The sequence below is a fragment of the Erpetoichthys calabaricus genome, chromosome 4, assembly GCF_900747795.2.
Source record: "Erpetoichthys calabaricus chromosome 4, fErpCal1.3, whole genome shotgun sequence".
Taxonomy (NCBI): domain Eukaryota; kingdom Metazoa; phylum Chordata; class Cladistia; order Polypteriformes; family Polypteridae; genus Erpetoichthys; species Erpetoichthys calabaricus.
Window position 1 is genome coordinate 136,177,301 of NC_041397.2, and position 16,768 is coordinate 136,194,068.

At 39.5% G+C, this 16,768-nt stretch overlaps 1 protein-coding gene across 3 annotated transcripts in view; it reads left to right on the plus strand.

Moving 5' to 3' along the window:
• cdkl5 (cyclin-dependent kinase-like 5) overlaps positions 1 to 12,698 on the plus strand; it is a 520,592-nt gene extending 507,894 nt beyond the window's left edge. For all 3 annotated transcript variants that reach the window (XM_028799820.2, XM_028799821.2, XM_051927101.1), the window contains 2 exons: positions 6,452 to 6,715; positions 12,037 to 12,698. In XM_028799820.2, the coding sequence (XP_028655653.2) occupies positions 6,452 to 6,715; positions 12,037 to 12,411 (639 nt within the window). In that variant the 3' untranslated portion in view covers positions 12,412 to 12,698. The remainder of the gene's footprint in view (positions 1 to 6,451; positions 6,716 to 12,036) is intronic.
• Positions 12,699 to 16,768: the final 4,070 nt, after the last annotated feature.

Sequence of the window (16,768 nt, forward strand, 5' to 3'; positions counted from 1 at the left end):
GTTTATAGAAACGCTCCCGCTGCGGATTGCAATAACATATTCGCGAGATAAAAGTTTCATGAGAAGACATGAGGTATAAACGAACCACACGCCGTGGCGCAACGTTAGGGGCAACAGTTTCAACCATTCTATGATCTGCTTCTCGCAACTGAAAGACGGCACATGGCGGATGTTAGCCGACTTGCTGACCGCAACGTTAGGGGCTTCAACTATGGCGCTGACGCCACATCTCAGTGCCAACACTTTGCGGACTGTACTTAAAAGACACGCCCTCCTCACTGGACAGTTAAAAACACCAATCAAACTAACGATGACATCAAGTATTACCCAATCAAAAGTAGGAAAGGAGGCATCTTCATAAAATGCGTGTGGGATGATTTGCATGAGACGCTGCTTTAAAAAAAAAATTATAAAAAAAATACGGGATAAATCCCGTCGAGTATTGATTCAAAACGGGACGCGCAATTTCATTCTCAAACGCGGCACGATTCCGTATTTTAAAGGACTGGTGGCAACCCTACAGTGCCAGGTAACCACCCATACAATCAGATTGTGATTCAGACTAGGAATGCAATGAATGTAATTACCCTGATCTACACACAAGGCGAAAGTCTTGCAACATTCAAAGATGATGGTTTGTGATAAGTACACCATACAACATAAAAGAGCTTATGAAGCCTTGAACCGAAAAAAGCAAGATCTCAGAGATCGTAAAAAAAAAAATAGGAGGTAATGTCGTTTTACTCGCTGTAGATTTTAGTCAAACATTACCAGTTATTCCACGAGGGAGACCAGCAGATGAACTCAACGCGTGTTTAAAATCCATGCTTCTCCCACGCTCGGTTATATGTCGCGTGTTCTCGGGTAGGTGCACCAAAAAATGTATACATTTAAGCATGTAATGGGCAAACAAAAAATGAGGTATACCCGAAGGCACTGCAGTAGTACTTATGTAACTTTACTTCTTAAATGTTAATGTTTTACTGTTTAATAATTTATACGCTTCTTATATGTTGTTCAAATTCTTTTATCAAAATACCACTGACAGCGCAATGCACGATAACATGGAGTGAATACACCATACGCATCCGCCCACGGCTGCCCTGCTGTGCGCAGATAGGAGTTGATTCTACAATAAAATAAAATAAAGATAAAAAGAGTAAAACAATCATCACCCATAAAGCGTGTGTGTGTGTATATATGTGTATATATATATGTTGATATGTGGATGTGTATATGTATATATATATATATTTGCAGTTGGAGATCCACAAAGGGAGAAAAAACGAATCACGTATCATAAAATAGTTTTATTCCTGAGCTTTCAACCCCTATCAGGGGTCTTCATCAGAGGATAATGCTTAGACTTACAAGAATCAAAGGCAATATATAGCAGCACATTCAGGGGGGGGTGGGTGGAGGTGACTAAGTCCGTATGATCAAAAAGGGGGGGGGGGGGGGTTTATCGTTAAATTAAAGTGCATATGTCCTTCTTAAGTTGGCATATGCTGGGTTTATGTCCAAGTGTCTGTTGATGGCATTTTCATCTGATAGCCAAGACTCGGCCAACTCTCTGGCGCTTTTTGTACTGGCCTTACATTTTACTTTCACGTTGTCCCAGTTGAATGTGTGTCCTGTCGATTTAGTATGTGCATATATCAAAGATAGTGCGTCCTTTCTTCTGACAGCGTTGCGATGTTCCTGTACACGTGTTGAAATTCTTTTTGACGTTTGTCCTATGTATACAGCTGAGCAAGAATTGCATGGAATACTATAAACTGCGTTTCGTGTTTCGGCTGTCGATTTCTTGTTTTTAGCATTAAACAGGACCATGCGCAGATTGTTGGTGGGTTTATGTGCTATTTTGATGCCCCACTTGGTCAGGGTGCGTGCCGTGCCTTCTGACACATTATGGCGGTATGCGCAATCGTTAGAAAGTTTTTTAAGCTCAATACTTTACTCACGTATTTGTAAAGACAAAACCATGTTGGAAGCAAAAAAGAAGAGACGGCAATACAGTGCGGAATATATTAAATACGGATTTGTTGAAAATCCCACAAATCCATCTTCGCCTATGTGCCTTCTTTGTCAAAAAACATTTTCGAATGAAGCGATGAAGCCTTCTAGGCTACAAGATCATTTGAATAAAATGCATCCAGATAAGAAAAAAAAAATGTGGCCTATTTTCAAGACCTGGAAAAGAAGTACATAGCTCAGCCAACTGTATCAAAACTTTTTTCAGCGGCTTCTAAGCAAGACGATGATGGACTTCGAGCCTCGTACAATATCTCTTTGTTAATTGCTCAAACAGGCAAACCACACACTATTGGAGAAGAGTTAATTTTACCGGCAATAAAAGAAGTAATAACTACTGTGCTCCATAAACCAGCGGCAGATATTATTCGAAAAATTCCTTTGAGCAATAGTTCTGTGCAAAGACGAATTGATGAAATGCCTGAAAATATTGAAGACTCATTGTGCAATCATCTGAAGACTAGTCAATTCTCAATTCAGTTGGATGAGTCCACTTTACCAACTAACGAAGCACTATTGTTGTCATACATGAGGTTTATTAAAGATAAGAAAATATGTCAAGAACTATTATTTGCTAGAAATTTAGAGACAGATACAACCGGAGAAACCATATTTAATACATTGGAAAAGTTTTGTGATGAGAAAGAAATTCCCTTGAAGAATATTATATCAGCTGCTACGGATGGCGCTCCGGCTATGACAGGGCGTCACAAAGGCTTCATAGCATACTTAAAAAATAAAATTCCAGATGTGCTCGCTGTTCATTGCGTCATTCATCGACAACATTTGGTTGCGAGAAATTTGAGTGAACGGCTGTTTCAATCACTGCAACATGTCATCAAAGCAGTCAATAAAATCCGAAAGAGCTCTTTAAATGACAGATTATTTAATCAGCTTTGTGTTGTTAATGATGAAGATTTCAACCGATTGCTGTTTTACACAGAAGTGTGTTGGCTATCAAGAGGTACTTGTCTGACTCGATTTTATAATCTGTTTGACTCTGTGATAGAGTTCTTGGAAAACAAAGACACAGAATTATGCAACAACCTCATCACATCAAAGAATGATATTGCGTACTTGACAGACCTGTATAAATTGTTTAATGATATCAATCTCCAACTTCAAGGTGACGACTTGAACTTGATTAAAACAAAAAATATCGTTGCTGCTTTCGTAGCCAAACTGCTCTTACACAAGAAAAACATCGGCAGACGTGAGTTTCACAATTTCCCTAATTTATCAGCAGTACCCTTCATCAACAATGACTTGCTTGTTTACTGCCAACATTTGGAGAACCTCCACAGTGATTTCAAAGAATGGTTCCAGGACATTTTAAAATTGGAAATACCGGACTGGGTGTTGGATCCTTTTTCAAATGTCAACACAGCAGGATCATCCCAGCTTGAGGAAGAACTTATAGAACTGACAACGAACGAGGAAATAAAAATCAAATTCAAAAATGGCTACCAAGAATTTTGGCTACAAAAGCCAATCCCACAATTGTACCCTGGATTGTGGTCGATTGTTCAACGATTTTTGGTAGCATTCCCATTGTCATATTTGTGTGAACGTGGATTTACTGCTGTGGCAACGCTGCTAACTAAAAAGAGGAATCGTTTGCATGTTACCGAATGCGGTGACTTACGGCTGTTTTTGAGTAAATTCGAACCTGATATTAACAAACTTGTTAAAAATCATCAGATTCATCCTTCACATTAGATAAGTTTTAAAATTTTAATTGAAATGTTTGTTTTAATTTTAATATTGCTCCTGTTAGTTAGAAAGTCTCATTTAAAATGTACGTTTGAACTCAGAAACAGGATAAGACACATATGGCACGCTATAATTAAAGTAATGATTGCGTTTGTGATTTTTAAGATGTGGTAAAGTTAAAAATTTTGGGGGGCGCTAGAAAATAATTGATTCTCAAAGTGGGCGGTAGACAAAATAAGTTTGAGAACCTCTGGTTTACATGATCCCTGATGTCAAGAGGAAAGCTACTTACTATCTTTTTTAGTTCCTTTTTGTAGAGATCTGTTGGGTCTTCTTGTAGTTTGTAATAACAACAAATACAACAAAATTAGGTGCAGTCCCTGAAGTGTCAAAATATAAATATAATTACAAAAGGGTACGAAAGGATAAGAAGAAATAAGGTAGAACACAAATATTCAACATAAGACCTTAATTGCACATGAACACTACTGCACAAGATGTCATTTATTGCACTGCTGCATTGGAGGTGATAAGGTGGCATTCAGTGCCCTAATAGCAACAGGGTAGAAACTGTTATTCAGTCTATTAGTCTTTGTTTTGATGCTCCTATATATTTTGCCTGATGGCAACAGTTGGAACATGTCATGAGCGGGGTGTGAGGAGTCTTTTAAGATGTTTTCTGCTTTCCTGAGTCAGCGAGAGCTGTGCAGTTCATCCAGAGAGGGTAAAGAGCAGCCGATGATCTGCTGGGTATTCTTTACGATCCGCTGAAGTGTTTTCCTCAGCGCTGTTGTGCAGCTGGAAAACCACACGCAGAGGCAGTAGCACAGGATACTCTCAATAGAGTAGCGATAGAAGGACACCAGCAGTTTTGGGGGATGTTATTTTTCCTGTGGACTCTCAGGAAATAAAGTCTCTGCTGAGCCTTCTTCACCAGCTCAGCTGTGTTCACACCCCAGGACTTTGTTTTTGTGACTGTATTATAGATTTTAGACATTTGTCACTCAGTGATTTGCTGGACCATTTTAGGCCACATACAGGATACAGAGTAGGCCTTGGCAGACTAAGGTCACCTCCATCAGCACTGTGAATACTTGGCTGTGTGTGATTGATATTACCCCTACAGCATTTTCTGCAAGTTTGAAAAATATGTTACCGCTTTATGTAAGCTCATGCAAAACCTTGTTGTGATTAATGCTCTCTTAAAGTGGTTGCCTGATCCATCTGCCCTAAAGTATCTGGGCATCCCGAAGACGTTGCATCAAATCAGAAGATACAGTGTTGCATCGCAGGTTTGGAAGGTTTAGATCATGATGCATGAGGATGTTTTTTGTTGTATTTTTGGAGACAATATTGCATTTGTAAGAATGAAATATATGAAGTGAATCTTGTAGTAACATGTATGGCACATTTATTTCATTAGTCATATCAAACTTGTGAGGATAAAAAAAATGATGCTGTATTGACTGAAGGAAAAAAAGCATACATTCACACATTGTAAATAGTTTGGGATTTTGCGGCTGTGATCGGGCTCTGACATGCCTGATTTTAGACACTATCTGGAAAGGCTGTCATGAATCTTAGGGTTGGTTTGTGCAGATGTAATTGAATTCTTCGTAGTCCCCACTTTATAGATTAAATGTCTACAATGTGACACACCCTCCCCCCAGCCCACCATGCTTCAGCTTTTAAATAAGTGTGATGTACAATACTTTTTATGGAACTGGCTCTTGGTCTACAAATGCAACTTTTCAACCAACATGGAATGTGAAATAACAACTTATCAGTGCGTTCCGTATAATTCATAACATTTTTTTTTCTTTTCCAGCCACTCAGTTAACCGCATGTAAAAGGTTATGGGGATGCAGATGTTTATCGGTCGTGCATGGTATCTTAATCACATGACCCCAAGCTTGCAAATCAGAGGTGCACTTTCCTACGCTTGTATTGCCAAATCATGTTTAGAAGCCCATCTGATCCGGGAAAGGAGACAGTACACTCTTCTTTTATTACCCTGCAGTACAACACAGCTTCTTGGTGGTACTGCTTCAGCTACTGGTTTATGTGAGAAACCCTCCCAAAACTTGGTTCATGTCCTGCCACAGGATGCTAATATCTGGATTTTGCCAATGAAGGTCTGATTAGTGACAAACGTATTAGAAATAGGTTGCTGTTTTGGCAAAAATACTAAAAGTATAATCCTGTGAAAATGTCTTAATACAGATGGTCTTCCAAAGAATAAAAATGCCATCTGTTATTTAGGGCGGAGTGGTGGCTCTGAGGCTAAGGATGCGCTGGTATCCTGAAGGTTGCTGGTTTGAATCCCCGTCACTGCCAAAAGAGATCCTACTCCGCTGGGCCCTTGAGCAAGGCCCTTAACCTTCAATTGCTCCAGGGGCGCTGTACAATGGCTGACCCTGCGCTCTGACCCCAAGGGGTATGCGAAAACTAACAAATTCCTAATATAAGAAATTGTATAAGGAAGTGAATTGTTTAAATTTCTCAGTATGTTTATTAAGGCCACTGGTTTCCACACTTTATTGACAGCCATGTTCTTTTCACTTTTCCTTCTCCGCACTCAGTTTGGGCTGTTCTAGGAATTGGCTAAATATGATTTGGAATAAGGTGCATTGAAAACAGTTTGTTTTGCTTTTTGTGCTGGCCATCATCACTATACTCAAATATTCCTCCTGTTCCTGTTCAGGTACCAGGCACTGATGCTCAAGACCCTCTGACAGTACAAAAGGCAATCCGATCTTCAAATCACCAGGGCAGCAGACACAGGAACAGAGATCGAGATAGAGACAGAGATCGGGACCGGGACCGAGACCGAGACCGAGAAAGAGAACGGGACAGAGACCGGGAACGGGAGCGGGATCGAGACCGAGAACGGGACAGGGAACGAGACAGAGAAAGGGACAGAGAAAGGGAATGGCTTCCCGAGAATATGACTGAAGCACATTCTCAGGTAAACTGAATAAGTGGCCTTTACAAGAGTACACCTCAGCTTTTCACTGAACTAACTAACTGTCCAGAAAACCATGAAGGGGTTCTGTATGCATTGATATATTGCTTCTGCATCACAAATACGTCTCATATTCTCATACTTCTTCCCATACTTTCCATTACCTTACCTGGCAAAAAAAATGAGATTAAATCTTTCCTCAGAATATTATGATAAATCTCTACTCCAAAAGACAAATTACAAATCACTTTAAAAGAAAATTAAGATATTCAAATATTTTGCGATCTGCAGCAAAAGAGAGAAACTTGAAAAAAAAAAAAAAACAAGAAGGACAATACTGAACAATAATGCACCCTGTGGGGGCAAAGTACTGAATTAGAGGCCACGTGGCGAAGCCAAGTGCTGCACCCCTCATTACAAGTGTTCAACCCTGTTATGTTAATTTGTAGACTGTCTGTGCAGTGGATGTCTAGAAATGTCTTTCAGGGTCTGAAATAGGCGGCCATAAATCCTAAGTGATACTGTATAACACCATATTTACAAAAACATTCAGTTTAATTTCTATCATTTTGTGACTTTTATCAAGAGAAAATAATAATTTTTAATGTTGCTCCTATGGCTAATGGTAGTTGGTATTTTTAATGTTGTCAGATTACATTCACAAAGAGAGAAAGTTCTTCTTCTCCAATGCATTGTCTTGAAACAAACACCAAATAAAAGTCATGGATGAATTCCCTGGATGCCAGAAAAAGAGAAATTTTCATAAGCTTTTAGCAAACTGAATACATTCATGAGTACTCATTTTATATAACACCTAAAAGATTATGTAAGTCCAAAAGCCGTTAGTACTTTACAGAGGCGGTGATCTGTCCAAAGATTTTCCTGATCAATCAAAAAAATTGCCCAAAAATGGCAGCTATCAAGTTCTGAACAAATACTAGTTACCATAAGCTACTTGTTCAAGTATGTGGTAGGATTTTCACATGATAGTAGACGGTTCTTACCAGTTCTCAGTTGGACAAACAGCAGCACACGATCTGAACAAAGTGATCTGACTGGTTGCCAGTTGTGATGCCAAAGAAGGTCCAATAACAGAAGGTCTACTGCAATTTAAAGGAAGTTCTTTATCCCCAGTGCTGTCTTGAAAAACCACCAACATATGTAAACCCAAAAGCTTTGAAAAATGCAGGAATTCCAACTTAGTACTTATAAGGTTTTCAAGTTCAGAAATTAGTTCATTTACTATACTACAGAGTTCCAAACACTAAACTGAAACAATTTGTCCATGAAGACCCTTTACTTCCTAATAGAGAATTAACACCTCAAGATTCTTATTTCACAAACAGCAAGTCATTTTTGATTGATACCATTTTTTCTCCAGCTTAAAAAAAGTAGAGGAGCATCATCAGGGACAAAATCCCTGATCTTACTAAAGTGCCAATCAGCTGCTCATCCTTCAAAGTCATCGGTGATGTGTTATTCGTTGGTATGTTTCTTCTCAGAGTGCCTGGTGTAATCTACACTTTAAAGCAGCATGTCCAAACATTTTAATGGCCCCCTATTCATAATAATAATGTTCACACAGTCACTTTCTTTGAATATTGGAGACATCCATCCACTGCCATAATGAAAACAAAATAGATTGTTCTTCATTTGCATTGACCTCGATCAGCAGTTGAAGCAGAAAAAGGGAACCGACACTACTCTCTGCTCTTTCGGCTTCTTCATCCTCCGCCTACACACAGTGTATAACGTTCATCACAGAAGCACTGCCAATGTCATAATCACTTCAGAAACCTTGAGAAAGAGGGTGGTTACTACTGGAAAACTGAAAGCAGGCTAATATTTTTGGAGAGCTTTAGTTGCACTCCTTGGAGGTCTGAAAGTGCACAGATATTCAGATGCGGTTTATTTTACCCCAGGTTTCCAACAATTTTTTTTTTTTTTTTAATACAGGTTGGTAGTGGTGCATGCATGTACAGTTAGGTCCATAAATATTTGGACAGAGACAACTTTTTTTCTAATTTTGGTTCTGTACATTACCACAATGAATTTTAAATGAAACAACTCAGATGCAGTTGAAGTGCAGACTTTCAGCTTTAATTCAGTGGGGTGAACAAAACAATTGCATAAAAATGTGAGGCAACTAAAGCATTTTTTTAACACAATCCCTTCATTTGAGGGGCTCAAAAGTAATTGGACAAATTAAATAACTGGAAATAAAATGTTCATTTCTAATACTTGGTTGAAAACCCTTTGCTGGCAATGACAGCCTGAAGTCTTGAACTCATGGACATCACCAGATGCTGGGTTTCCTCCTTTTTAATGCTCTGCTAGGCCTTTAATGCAGCGGCTTTCAGTTGCTGTTTGTTTGTGGGCCTTTCTGTCTGAAGTTTAGTCTTCAGCAAGTGAAATGCATGCTCAATTGGGTTAAGATCAGGTGACTGACTTGGCCATTCAAGAATTTTCCACTTCTTTGCTTTAATAAACTCCTGGGTTGCTTTGGCTGTATGTTTTGGGTCATTGTCCATCTGTATCATGAAATGCCGCCCAATCAGTTTGACTGCATTTAGCTGAATTTGAGCAGACAGTATGTCTCTGAACACCTCAGAAGTCATTCGGCTGCTTCTGTCCTGTGTCACATCATCAATAAACACTAGTGTCCCAGTGCCACTGGCAGCCATGCACGCCCAAGCCATCACACTGCCTCCACCGTGTTTTACAGATGATGTGGTATGCTTTGGATAATGAGCTGTTCCACACCTTCTCCATACTTTTTTCTTGCCATCATTCTGGTAGAGGTTGATCTTGGTTTCTGTCCAAAGAATGTTTTTCCAGAACTGTGCTGGCTTTTTTAGATGTTCTTTAGCAAAGTCCAATCTAGCCTTTCTATTCTTGAGGCTTATGAGTGGCTTGCACCTTGCAGTGCACCCTCTGTATTTACTTTCATGCAGTCTTCTCTTTATGGTAGACTTGGATATCGATACGCCTACCCCCTGGAGAGTGTTGTTCACTTGCTTGGCTGTTGTGAAGGGGTTTCTTTTCACCATGGAAATGATTCTGCGATCATCCAGCACTGTTGTCTTCCGTTGACGTCCAGGTCTTTTTGCGTTGCTGAGTTCACCAGTGCTTGCTTTCTTTCTCAGGATGTACCAAACTGTAGATTTTGCCACTCGTAATATTTTAGAAATTTCTCGGATGGGTTTTTTCTGTTTTCACAGCTTAAGGATGGCTTCTTTCACCTGCATGGAGAGCTCCTTTGACCGCATGTTGTCTGTTCACAGCAAAATCTTCCACATGCAAGCACCACACCTCAAATCAACTCCAGGCCTTTTATCTGCTTAATTGATAATGACATAATGACGGACTTGCCCACACCTGCCCATGAAATAGCCTTTGAGTCAATTGTCCAATTACTTTTGAGCCCCTGAAATGAAGGGATTGTGTTACAAAAATGCTTTAGTTGCCTCACATTTTTATGCAATCGTTTTGTTCACCCCACTGAATTAAAGCTGAAAGTCTGCACTTCAACTGCATCTGAGTTGTTTCATTTAAAATTCATTGTGGTAATGTACAGAACCAAAATGAGAAAAAAGTTGTCTCTGTCCAAACATTTATGGACCTAACTGTAGATACTCAAGGATAGAAATACATTTATTTGCTAAAGACACCATCTTTTAACAGCCTGATATTTAGTTACCCTGTACAGTAATTTGAAAACATTCCTCCTAAAAGCTTTACTGCAATAAAATAAGCCCACTGATGAAAATAACATCCCAGTGTTGAATTATGATGATGGTTAAGATTGTTTGTTTTTTCTTGCCTGGCTATTGCCATGAAACCACTGGAAGTGTATACTGTATGATAACATAGTGTACAATTCTCCATAAAACCAACTCCATGATAGATGGCAGTATCTTCATTGATCCTGGATATGGCTCTGAATTTTTCCTGTATGTTAAATAAAATTGAAGCCCCCTGCCACAAATACAATACCCTTCTGACTACACGAAGGTAAGACATTGTTCAAAGCTTAGAGAAACAGTGCATTGTCCTTTCCTCCACTTCATACATGGATTTAAATGAAAGGCAAGCTTTGTCACCCATTTACACTTAACCTTTAAATAAACATCCTTGGGTTGCAAAGTGTGAACTAAAAAATAAACCAACAAGGCCAATAACAACAGTGTTTCATCTCCGTCACTGCCATTCACATTTGTGTGAATGTCCACCATAAAGGCAACATGTAGCTTTTTTTTGGCTTTGTATGTTTGAAACAATTGTTTCCTGTTATTCACAGAGCCTGTAAACCCACTAACATTTTAGAACATCTGAAGAAATACAAAACATGGAAAACAAAAGAAGCAAGAACGTTAAAGTTAGATAACCATTAGGACAATTAAACAACGTGAAGTGGTCTTCTTCATTTATTGATTTATTAATATTGGCTGGCACTATTTTTTGAGATGTACTTTTCCCCCTTTCCTTCCCAGTGTCATGCATTGCCTTTTGAACATTTCTGAATCTGCCAATTATTCATCTATCCTGATATTTTGTTTCTCTTCTATACGTCTCATAAAAGGTTTGATTCTCCCAGTGTTGTCACCTCCTTTAATCTGAACTCTTGTAGAAAGGTCACTCATGAAGGACGAGTCACTGTCTTATCCTCCCTCGTCCACCTTATGTATCCTGTGCTAACGCTCACAGCTTTTATTAGAAAATTGTTTTATAGCCCACCCATCAAACTGTAATAATTTCGCGTTTTTAAAAGTAATGAGTATGACTACTAGTAAATGACAACATGAAACTCATAGTCAGAAGGATTTCATGGGTCAAAACTGGGAAGCAAACATCATGCGTCGAAACATAAAGGGCTGAGAAAAGTCAAAATGAGCAAGATAACAAAGTTAAGTTACACTTGTCAAAGATTTCCTTAAGCCAATCTGGAAGATCAGAGGTTTGGTTTGTTTGTTATCCAACACTTAGGATACAAGAGGCTGCACACCACCATCTTTTCTAGCTGTGGCTTGATGGCGACAAAATACGGTGACATCATCGATGGTCATGTGGCAACATCCAGCATAGCCACCATCAAAAACATTTTTACAGCCATAGGGAAAACACAAAATGCTACTGGGGACAAAGATAATGAACAAAATATTATTTTAAATGCATTAAATGCACCAATATAGGCCAAGCAAGGTAATATTCACAACAAAGACTGTACCAGTTAGTTGATTAGTTATTACCATTGGTCGTACTGTATTAGCTATATTGATATTAACAGCACTTCTTTTGGATTCTTCACTTTTTTTTCCCTGCAGAGCCAGCCATTAAAATCCTTAAGGAAACTTCTTCACCTATCTTCATCCTCTAACCACCCTACCACATCAGAACTGCGCTTCCAGCCGCTGCCTAACCAGCCATCGAAATCAGGGTTTGCAGAAGGACGTGGCCATCCAGGTGGTGGTGGTGGCAGCAGTGGGGTTCCTTCACAATCCAAGAGCAGGCAGGGCTTCCAGCTCCCAGGACAGATGGAATCCAGCTGGCATGTGCCCCCTTTAAACCGCACCGGAGGTGATGGGACCCCGTATTCTGACCAAATGCCTCCAAAAGGCAGCCAGAATGGGCACGGCTTTAGCCGATCATCTCGTTCCCGGATGCCAAATCTCAATGATCTGAAGGAAACAGCCCTGTAGTGTTCACCATTACTGCTCCTCCCTTCTAATGGAAAATTTCCAAAATTACACTGTCACGTCTGCTGCCTAGTAGAAACATTAAAATATATTAAAAGAAAAAAAAAATTAAGTCAGGTTTGTGAAGCAGGTGTTCCCTTTTCCCCAAAGGCTCACGTTCTAAATGTATGTCTTAATTTTTTAAGCTTCCATATTTGATAGAATTTGTAATATTATTTATGATGTTCTGATTATTACTTTCTTGTTATATGGTTATTATGTCACTGTTAAAATGGCAATTTAAAAAAGTGCTGCAGCTTTTGTTTCTATACAAAATACGAAAACAAATCTCTTCACTGTATAACAATTATATATTTCATCAGAGCTCTTTTATTCTGAATGTCTTTAAATATTTCCCTGGGACTTAAAAACTCAGATTTGGTGTGATGATATTACGCCATGCTTTGTTTTTTTTAGTTAACTCCACCTTTTTCTGATGGTATTTTCTAACTTGAACACAGTGTCTTAACATTTGTGGCTTAAGGGACCTGTTTTCTGTCCAGACTGGCAGATGGGGAGTTTTGTGGCTCTGAATGGGGAGCTAGGCACTGACAGTATAAAATAAGCACATTTTATTTGGTGGTTTTATGGATGGTGAGGTTCTCAGGAAGTCAGATTATAAAAAGAGAATTCATAAAATTACCCAGCTTTAAATATGCACAATTCAGTCCAGTTTATGGCAGGTCGATTGTGGTTTTTACGTTTATATGGTATCAGTATAGACACATGAATGCTGGCACTGACGGGACATTCTTCATCCTGAACACTGCCTAGAAGTGGTTAACAACATGGCTACTGATTTTCATCATTTGGTGTTACTGTACTTCACATAGGAAAAAAGAAAAAACAAGCCAAGCACCTCTCTATTTGACCTTAACAGACACACAAACCCACCAATCAGCAAGCATTGTGTTATTAAATAGTTTATAAAGTGACCTTCAGGACTACCTGCTGCTTGGATTCCTCTTTGGGATCTGAAAATACAGTAAAATTTATTTCAGCAACTGCATTGTTACACACTTGTGCAGTCATGTAATGATGTCTGAGGCGGATAACGCAAAAAAGAATTAAGCATGGCAGATAAAGCAGGAAAGTACTTTGCAGTTCTGTCCTACTATGTGGACTGTGCTTCAAGAGGTTAAAAAAAAGGGGCAAAAATTTAAAATGGTTCAAAAATATCCAATGATTACTATACATTTTACACTAATTTAGTGTGATGTCCTAATCCATATTACTAACCGAGAATGGTAAACCGGATGGCATGGACGCAGGTACACGGCGATGGGACCATGAGACATACTGCGCAGGCGCGTACAGCGTGCATCTCATAAACCGTATGCGAAGTTGTATCCACCGCGCACGAAGGAGTTATGGCCCAAAAACGAAAGAGCTCAACTGACGTGAATGAGAAATGAAGCAACAACGCGCCCATAGCTAACGACTACCGACAGCCACACAAAAAAGAGGACTCTGCGCTGCAGCCCAGATTCAAACGGAAGAGGCTACGGAGGCCCCACGGGTCCATAAAGTACGGAAGGCGCAGGCGTCAGTGCCATATTGTGAGTGGCACTACTACGGAGTAAAGGCACAGGCGTCACTGCCATATTGTGAGTGGCACTACTGCGGAGTGAAGTTAGAAATAATGTGCTGCTTGGGTCGACTAATGTATTTCAGGATACCCAACGCCGGGGGTAGGCGAGCGAAGCGAGCAGGGGGCGGAGCCCCCTTGTACAACTACACTAATGTAGATTTGGGGGGGGGGGGGGGGGTGTAACCAGTGTATATTCTTTATAGACAAAAAATATTTTTATATTACAGAAACCCCATTTTTGATAAAATATCCATTCATCCACCCTTTCCCCAAACCAACTTTATTCATTTCAAGATCACTCCAGTAGTCACCTATTCATCTTAACCTGGCACTTGGGGGGCTAATTCCAGTCATCAGTCAGACAAACGTTCACATCTTTGGAATGTGAGACCAAGGTCGGTGGACCCCCCTTGAGTATGTTTTACAAGTTCTCCATTGTTGCATGGCTGGGTGTGCAAAGGCAAAAAAAATCATACATGAATATTAAAATTGTGGCCATCTGTTTGTGTGACCTGGTAGCACATTATTCTGCATACTCTCTTGCTCTCCCTCTTCATATATAAAAAAAAATATGTATATATATATATATATATATATATACACAGATTTATATGGGGTATGGTCCATAAATAAGTGCCTATTAAATCCTTCCATACTGCTTCATAATCACGTTTCAGGTCATGGGGGTTAAAGCCTATTTAAACTCATCAAGCAGAACTAGTCCTGGATGGGGCACCCGTCCATCTCAGGCCACACTCACACTCACTCGTGCATGACCAGTACAGATTCGCCTATCGACCGCAACTTTGACGGAAGGAGGAAAACCCATGCAGTTACATGTGCAAACTCCGCACAGATAGTGCGCAGGCCTGGCTTTCAACCCAGAGCTGTGGAGCTGTAGGGCTAACCACTCAACAAGCGCCGTGTCTAACAGTGCAGTTGCTAAATCAAAGTGTGACTAGAAACGGGTGACACAAGAAGAACCGTCCGAGAACTCAGTGTCCAGTGTTGGGGGCCCATCTGCTAATGAAATGACCTGTTCGTGACACACATTAAAGGTGGTCGTGTTCAGACTTGCTTTGTTCAGCTGCTCTTTTTCCCTTTTTTTTGTTTTTCTTACAGTAAAGCATGGATGTGGTTTGAGGGCAGAGAATCACATTTGTGTCTTAAAAAGAAGCCATGTGAGTCCAGAGCACAATAAAGTGTAATGCTTGTTCCAGTTTGAGCTTATCAGCGATACAGGAGTGATGGACATGTATCTCCAGTTTCTTTTATTATTATTTTAGAACTTTTTTGAACATATTTGCAAAGAATATTCATTTTGTGTTATTTCTTTATTTTGCTTTTCTAAGCAAAACAAATACAAAACTGAAATCTTATTTGGAATGAAATGGAATAATGTGAAAAGCAATGCGTGAAAAGATTTTATTCACTCTTGTTGATGGGTAAGATTTGGAAAGATAACTGGAACTGTTCAGAGAATGTTTGTTATCATAAGATAATAATAAATCAAGTAATATCTCTATGCCTCTTTCAGTTCTCATAGTATGAAAATTCTTTATTTTGGCACCATTGCAAACATCACAAATTCCTTTATTTTGCAAAAAAAAAACACTTTTAACAAGATTCTTTCTGTTTTGAGTATTCCTTTCAGCTCACATACCAACTGGAACTGAAAATAACAGATTTTTTTATTTACTGGTCCTTATGGTTTATAATCATTTTCTTAGACAGCCAACATTTTCCCACACAGGTAGAGTGTGCTGTAGAGCCCCCTTGTCAGTATAATGCAAGTCATGGACCCTCATCCTATCCATTTGTAATACAAGCTTAACTTGGGACATATTTTTGTAGTTTATTTTTTCATTTACATGCAGTATTTGGATCCATTAGTTCAGTACACATGGAGGGGTAGTGGTAGAAGTTTAGGATGCAGATTCAAGGGTTCAAATTCTGCAACCACAAATTGCCTGTTTGTTTTTTCCCTCCCATATCCCAAAAAGACTGGGAATTTTGGCCCTTTTTAGCCTTCTGCCTGATGGCTGCTGAGATGAACACCAGCACCACATGACCTGGCATTTGACAATGTTGTGTGTATCTCTAGGAATGAGGAACTCGATTAACACTGCAGCCGAGCTCAACATTAATTACTACTTTACTTTTACAACTGTTCATTTTATGGACTTCTGTAAAAAGTAAATTGTGAATGAGGTCACGAGTGACATAAAGACGAGTTAAATTCAGAAAGGGAATGTGCAAGAACTGATTCTTTGATGATTTGCTGTCATACTGGATGAAGCATGGCATTCTCAACTCCTTTTAATCGAATTCAGGGTCATGGGGGCTAGAGTCTATTGTGGTAGCATTGGGTGGGCATAACTATCCAGCGGAGAAAAGGTTAGATTTAAGTCCACTCAGGCAGGAGCTTTCCGTGGGATTTGAAAGCAGAATGCTGAATCCACGCAAACCACCTTCGTATGGACGTGATCTAGCTAAACAACCTATATAGTAGTCAATCACATTCATAAATCAGCAATTAATAAAATATAAAGAGAACTATGTGCACTACTGCAATGACCTACCAGCACATCAGTTAGCCACACTGCTTATGCTCTGCCTACATCTGTGTGGGTTTTTCTCCATGCACTTGTTTCCTTCAACCTCCCAAAAACATGTTGGGCTGACTGGTGCCTCTAAGTTGGCTCATTGAGAGTGAGCTGCTCTTTGATG